Below are 16,469 nucleotides of genomic sequence, written 5' to 3' on the forward strand. Positions count from 1 at the left end.
TTCATCCCTAAAGAAGCATTGTAATGGAGATGCAGCATTGCTGCCAAAACTCCACTAAGTTCCTAGATGTATCTCATCCAACCTCATTGCTTTACCTACTTTGTTTCACCAGCTCCTTACAAACACAGAGTTTTGAAAATTAAGGTCTAACTTGCTTCCATTCCTATTTCTGGCAGTTTTCCAAGATCTAATTGCAAGCCTGTGTTCAGTGAGCACCGAACAGAAATATTAATTGAGCAATTCCACTACGTATTCCTCCTTTACCTTTGAGTCTTACAATCCCATTTTTATGCTATCTCCTGCAGCTAATATATGTTAAATTTAAAAAAAGTTCCTCATCAGATTAGCTATTTTTTCTTTGCTCTCCTGACTACCTTCACAGCTTCTCTTAGCTTCTCCTGATATTGTTGTCAGGCCTTCTCTTTCTGTGATCTTTCATTTATGAATGCTAACTTTTTCTCTCTTCAGCCATGTCTTTAAAAAACCAAAGGGAAAATTAGCCTCAGGAATCTTCTCCCTAGACGTGGGCAAGAATCTTCTGTATGTGTTTCCTCGTAGCCCCCTGTTGGCTGAGACAAATTTGGTTCTCACTCCTTTTATCCATCAGAGAACTAATTTGGTTGGGTGCAAGGCTGTGATACGCAGTTCAGTCCACTTATTTACATCACATGGTTTGGAGTGGGACTCCTGATGCGGTAGTAAGTTTGATCAATCTATCTTGCAAGTATTTTTTGTGGTTTGGAATCAGACTCCATCCCCCAAGGCCCATTTTTATTATTTCCAGGTTGTTACAAAAAAAAGTAATGAAACAATGTCTTGTTGTCAACAAAAAGATGTTTACCCATTGGCAATTTTTTTTCATTATCCCTTTATTTTAAGGCACCCTGTAACTAAGGATTCCTATCTGTGAAGCCTGAATAACCTGCTTTCCTTGGAGAAAGTGAAGTTGCTTTTCTGTAACAAATATTCTCCAAGGACAGCAGGATATTGGTCCTCCTAAACCCTCTCACCTCCTTGAAGAGGAGTTTTCTCTAATGTATAGCTACATATAGAACTAAAGGGACCTTGCGTGTGATGCAGGGTTTACTCACACATGCTCAACAGGGCATCTTAGAAATCACTGCAAGTTTGAGTCACTACTCCGCCCAGGCTTTGTCCAATTTCATCTCCCATCCGTGAGGACTGATATCCTACTATCGTCAAAGAACATCTGTTACAGGTAATCAATTTAGCTGTATTGCAGTAGGTCAAAAATAATTTTAACTTTTAAAATAAAGGTCACTATATAATCCTTATAATGTGTGTTCAACTGTCTTAGTTTATGTTTGAGAGGCTAATGATATGTAGCATTGTGCAAGCCGCCCTACTGTCTTCTGGTGTACTCTGTATAAATTGAAGACTTTTGATGCATAATCATCTGTTGCTGTCCTACAAATTGCTGTACACAAGTGTAAATAAGTTCACTAAATCTTCTCCCTGTAGCCTCAGCCTGGTGGAACATTGTTGCTGAATATTTCTCAAACTCCAAATTTGCATATAGCAAACATATTGAAAAATATCGTAACTGTTAAATTCTTGCAAATAAGTAAAATACTTTGGGGTTTATTTTCAATGTGATATACACAGATAAAAACCTGTTTTATGCATGTAAGCGGCGCTTTGAAAATCAGTTGGTAGCCAGTGTATGTAAAAGTACATATGTAGCCCAGTATCATGCATATTTTTATTTGCAGTAGAAGTAGACATTCTGGAGGGTGGAGTTTGGGGCAGGTATATGACTTAAATATGTACTTTTGTATTTTCAAAAGTATGCATATAAGTTACAACACATGTGCTATGCCTTACTTGGAGCAGGTATAGCTTTGTGTGTGGACCACTCCATGCTTACCCAGCCATTACACAAGGATTTTCAAAGCGAACTTATAAGCATAAGTTCACTTTGGAAATCCTTGCTGAAATTCACGTTTACATTGTACATGCAGCCTATACCCATATGCAGGGAGTTCTAAAATTAATCTCCTAATATAAACCTAAGAAACAATGGGGTCCATATTCATAGCCAGATACATAGCCAGATAAGTCAGACTTATCTAGCTAAGTGGCTGTTGCTGAATATTTGGATAAGTCACTTATCCGGCTAATTAGTTAGCCGTATAGCCATTGGGCAGGCAATGGGTGTAATTGGATGGTGCTACCTATCCGGCCAGCTTAGCTGATAAATAGCAATATAAAACCTTGTCTGGTGAAGTTAAACAGATAAGTTAGACATGGCCATAGCAGGTCTACAGTTAGTCGGATAAGTCTTATCTGGCTAACTTTACATAGCTGTATAGCTTTAAATATTGGCCTTTGTTTGGGTATTTTGTAAAGTACTTTAAAGCTTGACTCTTGAACCCTTACTAAGCTAGCTTTGTTTGTTTCTAAGACTGAGGGAGCAAAAGGATATGCTCACTGGGTGTGTTCGACGTTGCAAGACAAAACTAACAGAAACACAGACCTGTACCGCTATAATATTCTGCAAATGAATGCCATCCCTGCAGCCCAGGTTGTTCTGAGCAAATATACAGGTAGGTTACTTCACATGCACACACACGTGTTTCATAAGATCTGCATGAACATCATGGGTTTGAGGTTAAACTTAAATGTATCAATATTGTACTTGTGGAATTTCTGTTATCGGTATATTGGTATAGCAAATGGTACATATTTAATTATTTTTACTGCCTTAGTTTAAATATTCTGTTCACTTACTTTTAAATCTGTGGAGTACCAGGTCATGTTCCCTGCTCATGCTGTCCCTTATTCTTCTTGGACAGTTAGAACAGCACTGGAGCAAAAAGGTGCAGAGTTAGGCATTTGGAATGAAGAAATCTGAGTGGAATACATGATCAAGGGTGCATAGTAATGTTCATGAGAGATTAATGATCTGCACTAATCAGGAGAGGGATCTTGTGCTGATCATATCTAATAATATCAAGGTTGCAAAACTGTGAGACAAGGTTTTGACCTTGCAATATTAGAAACAAATTTAGAACATGACAGTAGATAAAAACCATATGACTATCACATTTCCTACTCAGCTTCATATTCCCTTCCTATCTCACAGAGATCCTCTATGCTTGTCCCATTATATCTTGAATTCCGAATCAGTCCTAATCACCATGTGTCCAGCCTCCTTTCTATAAAGAAATATTTCCTTAGATTACTCCTGAGTCTACCATCATTGCTTGTTCATGAAGAGATCCTTCTCCAGTGCATTTTTTTTCTTAGTGGTATTTAAATATCTCTATCATATCTCCCTTTTACCTCATTTCTTCCAAGGTGCATGTTTATATTTGTCTCTCCCTGTATGCTTTATGATGAAGAACATTGACCATTTTAATAGCTGCCCTCTGGACTGACTGTATTCAGTTTATATCCTTTTGAAAGTGCATTGTCCAGAATTGTACACAGTACTCCAAATGAAGTCTCACCAGAGACTTGTACAGAGGCATTATCACCTTCTTTTTTCCCCTGTTGTCCATTCTCCCTTTGCACCCAAGCATTCTTTTAGCTTTTGTCAACATCTTGTCTACCTGTTTTAGCACCTTAAGATCATTATATGTGATCACATCCAAATCCCGCTCTAAATTTTATGCACAGAAGATTTTCACCCTCTATACTGTACCCGTTCCCTTGAGTTTTTGCAAACAAATGCATAACCCAGTATTTACAGCACTGAATTTTAGCTGCCATTCTTTAAACTCTACTAGTTCCTGCCTTATGCTTTCCACACATTCCAGGTGCAGATTTTCATATCATCCACAAAAAAGACAAGCCATTCTTCTAGAACCCTTCCAAAATATCACTAAGAATAATGTTGAAAACCCAACAGAAAACCAATCCTGGTGGTATACCACTAGTAACCCCACTTTCCTCGGAATGTTAGGAATTAATAGGAAGGGAATGGTTAATAAAATGGAAAATGTCATAAAGCCTCTATCGCTCCATGGTGAGAGACAGCACCTTGAATATTGTGTACAATTCTGGTTGCCGCATCTCAAAAAAGATATAGTTGCGATGGAGAAGGTACAGAGAAGGGCAACCAAAATGATAAAGGGGATGGAACAGCTCCCCTATGAGGAAAGGCTGAAGAGGTTAGGGCTGTTCAGCTTGGAGAAGAGATGGCTGAAAGGGGATATGATAGAGGTCTTTAAGATCATGAGAGGTCTTGAATGAGTAGATGTGAATCGGTTATTTACTCTTTCGGATAATAGAAGGACTAGGGGGCAATCCGTGAATTTAGCAAGTAGCATATTTAAGACTAATTGGAGAAAATTCTTTTTCACTCAACGCACAATTAAGCTCTGCCAGAGGATGTAATTAGTGCAGTTAGTATAGCTGGGATCAAAAAAGGTTTGGATAAGTTCTTGGAGGAGAAGTCCATTAACTGCTATTAATCAAGTTTACTTAGAGAATAGCCACTGCTATTAATTGCATCAATAGCATGGGATCTTCTTGGTGTTTGGGTACTTGCCAGGTTCTTGTGGCCTGGTTTGGCCTCTGTTGGAAACAGGATGCTGGGCTTGATGGACCCTTGGTCTGACCCAGCATGGCAATTTCTTCTTATGTTCTTATGATGGTGGATATGCATTTCCCTACTGGGAATTACTTTAATATAAAATATAGAAATTTGAAGGTGTAAAGAAGAAGGAAATTAATTTGCCTCGCTCAGTTGAGTTTTCCTGAGGTGATATCTGCGTATCCTACTCTGACGAGTGCCTCGGTACAGTAGCTGGTTTTCCCTCTTTAGACTTAGCTATAGAGAGAGAAACAGCTGAGAGGCTAGCAGGTGCAGGAAATTGAGCGCGGTGGTAGAGGCCTTTGCCGCTCCCCCTCTGCACCCACAGCCAAAGATCGACTTTATACTCGGCTGGGATGGGCTGACTTCAGTAAGGAGTAAAAAATAAAATAAGTGAGTGTTTCCATTTCCTTTCTGGTCTCCGAGCATCAGCGTTCCAATCCGAAGTCCATTCCTGCCTCTGAGGGAGCGGGGAAGTTGTAGCAGCTTGTCAGGTTGAGCAGCCTTTTGGCTAGGACCCGCTCTCAGGCTTTGCTTAGTTACCACATGGTAGGTCATGGCGGTGTTTGAATGTTTTTTCTGTGGGGTTGCCCAGTGCTGAAGCCAAACAAGAATCCCATTAGATTCCTTACGTGAAGAGTTTTGGATGATTTTCAAGAATTGACTGATCTTGAATATGGTGCCTCAGATGCTATTTTTGAGGGGGATGAGCCTTGGCAGTGCTGTACGCCCTGGATCCGACAGAGAGAGAACAGTTGCGCTTCTGAAAGTGGATGCGCTGGTGTGTGCCATCATCAAATGGGTGACTATCCCTGTGGAAGGGTGAGCGGCTTGAAGGAGGTGCAGGATAGGAGAATTGAGGCTATCCTTAAGCAGGCCTCGAAATGGTAGCAGTGATTTGCAGATGACCTCTTGCTGCTCCCTGGTGGATGGTTCTTCCTTGCTTTTTCTCAGGATGTCGATTAATCTGGTTTGAATTCAGGGCAGTGCCCTAAAGCCTTACTACCCTGGATGAGCCCAATCTCTGTTGATCTCGGAAGCTAAGCAGGGTTGAGCGTCAGCTATTGCTGACCAATGAGTGCCGAGACAATCCAAAGTCTGCTCTTATGAAATGGCCTTTTAAGGATCACTCTGGTTTGGGAGTGAGAAAAAAAAAGACCAATAAGTGGGGGAGAGTCCCAGGTTTCTCGGTTACCAGAGGATTTAAAACAGGCATCATGCTAGGTCAGCACGATAAATCGTGCTGGGGGTTTCAAACGTTTTCAACCCTACAGAGCAGCGACTTTTCATAGGGCTCAACCTTTGGGTAGGTTTCAGTTCTTTATCCCAGGCAGCCAGATGGGGCACAGGCTTGAGTGGAGGTGCCCCCACGAACCCCTCAATTAGGGTGTGCCAACCCACTCCCAGGAACAGGAAGTAAGGGGTCGCCTGTCTCTCCTTTTTATTGGAGGTGGATCAAGACCACGTCAGACCAGTGAGGTCTGGAGGTGATAAGAGATGGCTATGTTCTGGAGTTTCTCAGTGTGCCTTGGGACTTTTTTCATGGTGTCTCCCTGCAGTTCTCCACAGAAGAGAGTCAGTGGAGTGTAAGTTGTTAGGACTCCTCAGCCTGCGGGCTGTGATCCTAGGGCCCGTGTCTCAAGATAATTAGACTATATTCTTTCGCCCCTCCTGTATCTCAAGGGAGTCAACCAGCTTTTTGCGACCGATTAGTTCCTGCATGGAAACCTTACACTCACTGATAAGAGTAGTACAGTCGGAGAGTTTATTAATGCTCTGGGTTGTTAGAGGAGTATCTGTAAATTCCCATCCAGCATCAACGGTTTCTGCATTTTGCTGTTTTGGGGCAACATTATCACTTTTTGAGTGCTACCCTTTGGTTTGGACACCGTTCCCAGAACCTTTTCTAAGGTCATGGTGCTGGTAGCGGCAGGGTTGAGAAAGGATGACATTCTGATGCACCTACACTTCGATGATTGGCTAATTCGGGCCAAAAGCTATTACAGAATTTTCAGGCTCCACGCAAGGTGATCTCCTTGCTGCAAGAACTAGGTTGGATGGTGAACTTCGCCAAGAGCAATCTGCAGCCATCCCAGACACTGGCGTATCTAGGTGTTCATTTTCTACACAAAACAAGAAAGGTGTCCCTGCTAGGGGTCCGCATTCGGAACTAATGAGACAGGTGCAATTAGTGACAGAAACAATATTTATTTAAAATCTTTTCTATACCGTCGTTAAGCGGGTGCCATCACAACGGTTCACAATCGGGCACAAAAACTATGTTAAATACAGTATCTGGAATTCTACACTCTTAAACAGGTGCCGTTAATTTACTGTAACATAATTTCATAAAAAAATATTATTTGGTGAGTGTTATAAGTCATGTCCAGTTTCCTCTTACTCGCCTATAAGATATCATACTACTTTATTTTGGTTCTTTGTTGTTTAAAAAATAAAACGAATAGTTTAGGATATAGAAATGAGAAGCACACACTTAAAGAAACAAGGTGTGAGTGGGAGCTTGACTGACTGCAATCAACATTTCCCTGTTTTCTGCTCTCAATTCGCTTTGTGGTATGCTTGCTTAAATAGCCATGTTTTTAAACTTTTTTTGAAGGTTTTGATGTTACTTTGTAGTCTGATTTCTAACGGCATATTGTTCCATATTGTGGGTCCTGCTAGGGATAGGGCCCTATCCCTTACCTGGGTTAGTCTGGCCGTCTTTACTGAGGGAATAGTTAGCATTGCTTTGTTTGCTGAGCTCAGATTTCTGTGGGGGGTATGTACGCGTAGGGCTGTGTTCAGCCACTCCGCTTTTTCATTGTGTATTAATTTATGTATGGTGCATAGCGTCTTATATTGAATTCTTTGTTCAATGGGTAGCCAGTGTAGTTCTATTAAGGTTTCGGTGGTGTAGTTTTTATCTACAGGTGCATGGATTGATGGCAGCCACTTTGAGAGGTGGTTCACTGGGCAAGGGCACAATTGCGTTTTCAGCACACACAATGCTTATGCATTGGAGTCCACAGTCTCAGAATTCCTTGATACGATTTCCCTTACGAATGGAGATCAGCATCTGACTGCAGTGGTGGTTGCAAGCGGATCTTCTAATGAGAGCCATTCCCCTACGAGCACAGTACTGGCTACTACACATGACAGATGTGAGCCTCCAGGATTTGGGAGTCTGTCAGGAACTGAAAGCGTAGGAGCGTTAGAGTACAGAGAGGTCCTCTGGACCATCAGTTGGCTTGAAGCCATGCCGTTTGGTTGACATGCTTGTGATTCGTCAATCGCTTGCAGGTTCGAGTGGTCCAAACAATGTCAGACAATGCAACGACAGTGGCTTACATTGATCGACATGGAGGAACCAAAACCCAGCAAGTATCACAGGAAATAGCTCAACTCATGGAATAATCAGAAATACATCTTCAGGTGATCTTAGCCTTGCACATTGCAGGGAAAAACAATGTAAGAGTCTACTTTCTCAGCAGACAGTCTGGATCCAAGAGAAAGGAAATGGTACAACAAAGCATTCTTACTCATAGTGGGCCACTGGGACTTCCCATTTCTAGATGTGCTGGTGACATCACAGAATGTGAAGGTTCCTTGCTTCTTCAGTCCCAGGAGAGATCTGAAGTTTTCGGGCATTGATGCCCGAAAACTTCCTGCCACTTGCCTTCCTGCCACTTCATGCAGAAGTGGCAGGAAGGCAAGCTTCTATATGCCTTTTCACCTTGGCTTATGGTGGACAGAATGATTTGGAGATTGAAGACACACACAGGGTTGGTACTTCTGGTGGCATCAGATTGCCCCAGGAGGTTGTGGTATGCAGATCTGTGAAGGCTTCTGGTGGAATATCCTCTTCGATTACCTTTCCACGGGGATCTGCTACAGCAGGGACCTATTCTTCTCGAAGACCCGACTTGATTTTTGTCTGACAATGTGGCTCTTAAGAATGCTCAGTTGTGAAAGCATGGTTAGTCCACTGCTGTGTTTTCCACCTTGCTTTGAGAGTGAAAGTTATTCACTTCCTTAGCCTATTTTCACATTTTGCGAATGTTTTTGGCTTGGTGTGAGGAACGAGGGGGTTCATTCTCGTTCGGTTAAAATCCCGCTCAGTTAGAATTTTTGCAGGATGGGTTGTGTAAAGACTTGGCCCTTAATTCCTTGAAGGTACAGGTGGTGGTTCTGGCCTGTTTCCGAGGTCATGTGAATGGTGAACCCTTGTTCACCCATCTGGTTGTGGTACAGCCTTGAAAGGGATGAGCATCTTCATGCCCCTTGCGATTGCCAGTGCCCTTGTGGAGTCTTAATCTGATTCTGGAATTCTGGCGGGTCCCACCTTTCAACCATTGTGTAGCCTCTTCCTGAAGTTAAATACTAGAGGATGATGGTTTTTTTGCACATAGAGTTTGTGAACTGTTGGCTCTGTCTTGCTGGGAACTGTCTCGGGGTGTGGTCCAGATGCGAACTATTCCATCTTTTTGGCCAAAGGTGGTCTCAGATTTTCATTAGAATCAATCAATCCCTTCTGACTCTGGGCAGAGAGAGAGAGAGGTGGATGAATATCACCTGTAATGAACCTTGGGTGTTAAGCGACATATCTTAAGGTATTGGAAGTTTCAAAACCTCTCAGGAAGATGGACCAGCTGTTCATACTCCAAGATGGAAGTAAACAAGGTGAGCTGATGTCACGGGATACAGTAGCCTGCTGGATTAAGAAGGTAATCATGGCCACGTATGTAGATGTTGAGCAACTGTTTCCTAGTCAGGTTAACACTCATTCCACTAGGGCTCAGGCAGTGTCATGTGCAGAGATTAGATGGTTGTCTCCTATCGAGATTTGCCAAACTGCGACGTGTTTTATCTTACACAACTTCTAGGCATTATTGCTTGGATGTGCAAGCTCAGGAGGACGCAGCCTTTGTGTGTGCTATGTTGATTGGATTGTGGGCAGCCTTCCCCCTATTCAGGAGTAGCTTTGGTACATCCCACTGGTGTGGATTAACCTGTCTGAATGCTAAGAAAGGAGAAATTACTACTTACCTGATAATTTCCTTTTCTTTAATGATGGCAGATTAATCCACCTTCCTGCCCTTGGCTGCCAGATGGTGGTGCTGTTGTCCTCCTGATTGACTGCATTTTCGGGGATTAGTGGTAAGTGTCAGATTCAGTCTCTAGAATAGTGATATTACACTCCTGGCCTGACCTCAATGCTTTCCTGTTAACTGATTGTTTGAATGGTTTTGTTAATGATTATGATCATGTATTCTTTAGTTATCCACAGTTGACTTTTGCAGAGAATACTGGCGGGCTGATGCCAGTGCACAGGTATATATATACCATGACGTCAGCTTTGCTCACTCTTCATCTGCTGGTAGAGGTGCATAACCCACTAGTGTGGATTATCCTGTCCTCATTAAAGAAAAGGAAATTATCAGGTGGTAGTAATTTCTCCACTGATCCCCCATTGCCACCCTCCTTCCTATGATACTTTTCATCCACTCCTGTCCCTGCACACACCCCTACTGTTGATGCTCCATCTCTGCCCATTGCCAATGCTGATTCTCATCTACACTTACCTGCCTCCAGGTGCCAAGCCACAGGTTATCCTTAGTTGAAAGAAGTGAAAGTAAAGCCAGAGATCAAGTAAGTTCTGCAATATTGTATAAGGAAGAGAAAATAGGTATGTTGTTTTTTTTTGTTTCTGGCCTCTACATGTAGAGTATTGGTATTAATCCAATCTCCTGGTTGTCTTTTTAGCTATATCATATGAAACAGGGATGTACCAATGAAAGGGCTATTTTAGTATGTCTTGACACTAGATGCTACTGTTCTGCTGATCACTTATCCTCCCTACAAAGACCTGGTTTTTGTATTAGTCTCAGGTTTGAACAACACTGGATGAGTATTTTGTTCGGTTCCAGTTGGGAGAATGCATTGATCTGTATTAGGTTTTTTGTTATTATTAGCAGGGCATTTGGTTGAATAATGAGATTGCTCATTGTCTTATACTTATTTATTTATGGTATTTATAGGCTTCTTATGTCATGGCCCAAAGCAGCTTACAACAAACATACATTATACCAGGGGTCGGGAACCCATGGCTCGTGAGCCAGATATGGCTCTTTGAGGGCTGCATCTGGCTCGCAGACAAGTGTCGCCACACTTTCCCGCTGACCCAGCTGCTCCCCGGTCCTCCTCCGCCCGGGCTTAAAATGCTGTCAGCCCGGGCGGAATGCGACAGGACAGTTGGAGTCAGCAGCACCGGCGTGCTCTCTTCTTCCCGCCCCCCCGAAGAGGAAGTGGAGAGTATCGGGTGCGTGCGCGGCAAGAAGAGGCCACGCTAGTGCGCTCGGCATCGGCACGAAGAAAAGAAGACTGCAGCGCGGCTCGGAGGAAAATGAAGAGGTTCAACCGCGGCCAATGGGACTCCGCCTCCGCGAAGGCTGAAAATGAAGAGGTTAGCGCTGGGAGGAGGCTGCTGCTGCCGCGAGTTCCCGGGGTGGGGGTGGGGGAGAGAGAGTGAATGAGCGAGGAGGTTAGCGTTGGGAGGAGGCTGCTGCTGCCGCGAGTTCCCGGGGTGGGGGAGAGAGAGTGTGAATGAGCGCCATTCACTCTCTCTCTCCCCCACCCCGGGAACTCGCGGCAGCAGCAGCCTCCTCCCAACGCTAACCTCTTCATTTTCAGCCCTCGCGGAGGCGGAGTCCCATCGGCCGTGGCTGAACCTCTTCATTTTCCTCCGAGCCGCGCTGCAGTCTTCTTTTCTTCGGGCCGATGCCGAGCGCTCTAGCGTGGCCTCTTCTTGCCGCGCACGCACCCGATACTCTCCACTTCCTCTTCCGGGCCGCGGGGGGCTGGCTCTGTGTGTGTGTGTGTGTGAGAGATTGCATGTATGTGAATGATTGAGAGCCTGTACATGTGAAAGAGAGTATGTCTGTGATTGAGAGCCTGCCTGTGAGAGAGAGAGAGCATGAATGTAAGTTTACCATTGGGAACCTGTATGTGTAAGTTTGTGATTGAAAACCTGTTTGTGTGAAAGAGTATGTGTGGTATGATTGAGATCCTTTGTGTGTGAGAGAAATTATGTGTATGTATGATTAAGAGCCTGTGTGTATAAGTAAGAGAGAGATCATGTGTGTCTGTGTGTGATTGAGAGCTGGTTTAGGTGATGGAGCATGTGAGTATGTGATTGAGAGCCTGTGTTTAAATGAGAGAGAGAGAGACCATGTGTGTGTGTCTGTGTGTGATTGAGAGCTGATTTAGGTGAGGGAGCATGTGAGTATGTGATTGAGAGCCTGTGTGTAAATGAGAGAGAGAGAGACCATGTGTGTGTGTCTGTGTGTGATTGAGAGCTGATTTAGGTGAGGGAGCATGTGAGTATGTGATTGAGAGCCTGTGTGTAAATGAGAGAAAGAGAGGACATGTTTGTAACCATGTGAATGAGAGTCTGTGTGTGAGAGAAAAAGACAGCATGTATTTATGTGATTGAAAGCCTGTGTGTGTGTGTGTGTGTGTAAGTGTGAAAAGATAGCATGTGTGTAAATGTGTAATTAAGAGCCTATATAAGTGAGAGAGAAAAAACATTTGTATATGTGAGTGACTGAGAGCATGTGTGTATAGGTGTGTCATTGAGAGCCAGTGTGAGAGAGAGCGCTGGTATGTGACTGAGAGAGGAGAAAGTTCCAAGCAAACCACCCCACCTCCTGCTAATTCAGAACAATCTCAGGACACCTGGATATCAAACGTTCCCAGGTATGCAGAGCAAAAAAATTTTTGTATCCTTATTATTTTTCATTACTGGGTCTTTGTGTCTGCTATTTTGAAATATTTTGTTGGTATCTGGAAATGTTTTATATGAGTTTTTATTATTGGATATTCCACTCATCAGCTGTTTCGAAATGTTCTTTTTGTTAGTACAGTTTTACTGCTGATGATTTTATATTTCTTGATTTGTTTTATAAGGATGGGTGATGTTTCTTTTTTCCTTTGTTACACTGCATACAGAGACTCTGGCTTGTTGCAGTTTCCAATTCAGTTTTTTCTGCATGCTTCTTATGCGTTTTGGTCTCTTTATTCTATGTTAGGTGAGGGACAGCACGTGATTCAGGTGAGGTTTTCTGCTGGCGTGTAGTTTCTGTGTAGGACTCTATAGCAGCCTGACTTGGTCTGTTTTCCTAATAGGAGATGTATTGGTGTCTTAAGGCCTGGTGTAATATTTTCAGAGACTTATTGTACTTTAAAAGTGTGATCTTACATAAAATGCACACATTTACTTGTATTTAGTTTTAAACATATTGTATGGCTCTCATGGAATTACATTTTAAAATATGTGGCGTTTATGGCTCTCTCAGCCAAAAAGGTTCCTGACCCCTGCATTATACAAAGATAAACAAAAACAATGCAAACATAGACCAATGTCAGCCATGTACATGCCTGAAACCCACTGCACAAGATTTACAGGTTCAATTTCTATAGATTTATGTCCAAAAGGAGGTAGCTAAATGGTCCTGCAGGAATGAAATAAGAAAATTCATGCTGAGACAGCCTGTCTTATAAAATTGCTTGCCTGAACAGGAAAGTCTTTTAACACACCCTTTTAAAGGTCTTAATACATGTTACAAGTATTTCCTGGGGCAGCAATTTCCACAGTATAGGAATGGAAACAGAAAATGCCTGCTCTCTTGTTTGATAGTCTAGCATGACACTGAGAGGGAACATCCAGAAGAGCCCTCTGGGATGACTACAATGCTCTTTGGGATTGTAAATGTGGAGCATCGCGTTAATCCATGGAAAGGAATCAAAAAACAATTTATGAATGAGCTAAGCAATTTTATGTTTGACCTTCCACTGGACTGGTAGCCAGTGGAGGTCAGACAGCACAGGAGTAATATGTTGCTTGTTGCGCATAATATATTAATATTTCTATATATTGAATACATGTTAACTTTTAAAAGAACCTTTTACCTTTTTTTAGTCTGTTTTCATTAAAAATGGGTTTATATGATGGTTTTATATTCTTGTACCTCATGGCTTTCTACTATTCTACTGATTATTTTCCCAAATTTGAGCAACTGTTCACTATATCATGAGCATTTTTGGTCTTCCAGAAAGAATCCAGGATGATGTATCTGCTTTTACAATGCTTGGCTTTTTAAACGAACATCTGAAAATGAAAAAGCAGGCGACAGATGCATACCAAAGGTAATTCATATACTTAATAAAATGTTCAAATGGTATTTTTATTTTGAAAATTCATGGAACTTGCATCATGACATATTAGGCTATTGGGTTGTGCACTTGGAATGAGTATTTTTCTTATTGGCAGGATTATTTTGAAGTATTAATAAGCTGTTGGCATGCCCTTGGTTAAAAAAAAAAAAAAAAGTTGCATATTTCCTAGCGTGTAGCAGATGGACTCAAAACAAATGGGTATTGTGTGCTCGTGCTAGCAGTTGGAGACGGATCTGACGGGTACATATACCCCCACAGGAAGTGTAGCTATTCAGTAATTTCCATCTCCAAAACAGTTTGGAGCTACCTCACGCTCGCTGAGCGTGTTTCCAAATTCTAACAACTAAATTCATAGAAGAAACCTACTGAAGACTAGCCCCGCACTCCTGTGGTGATACCAGGCGGTCACTCACCCGGTTGAGATTCCCGAGCTGACTTCCATGGTCCCTCGGAGGTAAGAGCCTCGGTCCGGGGGCCGGTTCGCAGCAGGGACCCAGCCCCCGAGTGAGAAGGGCTCAGGCGCGGCTTGGCCCCCGAACGAGACGAGTTCGGGCACAGCCTAGAGGCAGCCTCGGTCCCGGTGTGGACTTGGCCCCCGAGCAAGATGAGTTCGGGCGCGGCCTAGAGGCAGCGGGTGCACTTCCTTAAGCGCGGCGGTGAAGGTATTCCCCTCTCCCCCCACAGCCGAAGACCGCCTGGGTCGCAGCCGGGAAGCGCCGAAGACAAGGTAAGGCGTACATCTTTACTTGGTCTCCGAGGAAGTGTGGACTACGAGGCCGCCCGCCTGGGAGGTCGCCATTTTGCCTGCCTACTCATCTTTTTCAATTAAACGCACTTTGCTTGCTAAGCGCACGCGACAGGCGCACGTTAGCGCACGCGACAGGCGCACGTTAGCGCACGCGATAGGCGCACGTTGTTAGCACACGCTACTAGGATACGCGCACTTTCCAAGATGCCCGATTATAGGCGCACATTGATAAGACGCCCGTTGGAGGCGCACATTTATTAGACGCCCGTGATAGGTGCACATTTATGAGACGCCCATTTATAGGCACACGTTCTAAGACGCCAGTTCTAGGCGCATGCTGTTAAGCGCACGTATTAGGCGCACATCGTTGGGCGACGCCGCATTTCAGGCGAATGGAGCATAAGAAAGCCCAGGTGTCCGCAGAGCCGGCACCTCCAGAATCAGGGGTGAACGCTCTAAGCCTCTGCTCAGCATGCAACCTCAGAGCCACACAGAGTGAGGAAGCAGACTCCCTATGTGCCCAATGTGAGGAAGCCATGGGAGCAGGACAAGACCAGTCCCAGCCCAGCGGTTCCTCAGGGACCACACCGGACTTCGCAGGCTGCATCGAGCAGCCAGGGAACCCGAGAGACCTGGTGCCCCTGCGGCCAGATCCGGCTTCGCTTTCCTGGGTGGAATTATTTAAGGGGATTCACGCCTTTGTCCAGATGCAGTCTGCTCCTCGAATGGGTCCTCCCGTTCCGGCTGATCCGGTCCCTGGACCCTCGAGACCTAGGCGCAGCCACTCACCACCCGACAGCCCCGCTTATGGGGATTCGGATTATTCCCAGGTAAGTGAGGAGCCCCCCCGAGGAGGGTGAACTGCCCTTGGAGATAGAACCATATCGGACAATGAGACGCTTCTTTCGGAAAGAAGATCTGCCAGGCCTGGTCTCACAATGCTTATCGGAGCTGGCCATTCCGGGCCAGGACCCCCCAGGGGACCCTATAAAGAACCCCCTGCTAGAGGGCCTGCGCCATACGGCTCACCATTTTCCCCTACTACTAGCAGCACAGCAGCTAATCGAGCTGGAATGGAAGGCACCGGAGGCCTCATTCAAAGGGGGTCGGGCCTCGTTGGGCATGTACCCTCTGGATCCGGCGTCCAAGGAGCTGCTGGCGTGCCCCAGGGTAGACGCCATAGTTAGCGCAATTATGAAGTGCACCACCATTCCGGTGGAGGGGGGAGCGGCCCTCAAGTATACGCATGACCGACGCATGGACACCATTCTGAAACAAGCTTTTGAGGTAGCAGCCATGTCCCTTCGAATCGCGACTTGCTGCACCGTGGTGACGCGCTCCTGTTTTATCACAGGCAAGAAACAACACCCCGGGAGAAGACATGGAATCAGCTCTCGCATTTCTCACTGACGCAGCCTCCGACCTCGTCCGTACGGCAGCCAACGGAGTGTCCTCCTCAGTGGCAGCCAGGAGACAGCTTTGGCTACGCAATTGGGCGGCCGACGCGTCCTCCAAGACACGACTCACAAGAATGCCCTTTAAGGGTTCCCTACCTCGAGAACTGGGCTACTAAATGGGGTGCCTCTCCATTACCCCGTCTACCAGAAGACAGGTTGAGGAGGAGCCAGCGTTCTGTTTCTAGACCAGCCAGAGGTAGAACCTCGCAGCGCTTCAACCCCTACAGGTCTCGCTATCAAGCACCTCGTTCTCAGGCCAGGAACCAGCCCTTTCGGACTAAGCACACCAAGAAGAGAACCGGCCCGGGTTCTGGCCCCGGCCGTAACCCACAATGACAATCAGCCGACCCATCCGAGGGTAGCAGCCATAGGGGGCAGGCTAACCCTCTTCTACCACAGGTGGGTCGAGATCACTTCGGACCAGTGGGTCCTCGCCATCATCCGGGAATGATATTACCTGGATTTCTTT

The 16,469-nt window shown here is 44.7% G+C and overlaps 1 protein-coding gene across 2 annotated transcripts in view; it reads left to right on the plus strand.

Moving 5' to 3' along the window:
• The window catches only part of TTC37 (tetratricopeptide repeat domain 37), a 539,154-nt gene that overhangs the window by 339,892 nt on the left and 182,793 nt on the right, over nt 1-16,469 (plus strand). For both annotated transcript variants that reach the window (XM_029573103.1, XM_029573110.1), the window contains exons 26-27: nt 2,426-2,567; nt 13,672-13,765. In XM_029573103.1, the coding sequence (XP_029428963.1) occupies nt 2,426-2,567; nt 13,672-13,765 (236 nt within the window). The remainder of the gene's footprint in view (nt 1-2,425; nt 2,568-13,671; nt 13,766-16,469) is intronic.

The sequence above is a fragment of the Rhinatrema bivittatum genome, chromosome 1 (genome assembly GCF_901001135.1).
Source record: "Rhinatrema bivittatum chromosome 1, aRhiBiv1.1, whole genome shotgun sequence".
Lineage (NCBI taxonomy): Eukaryota > Metazoa > Chordata > Amphibia > Gymnophiona > Rhinatrematidae > Rhinatrema > Rhinatrema bivittatum.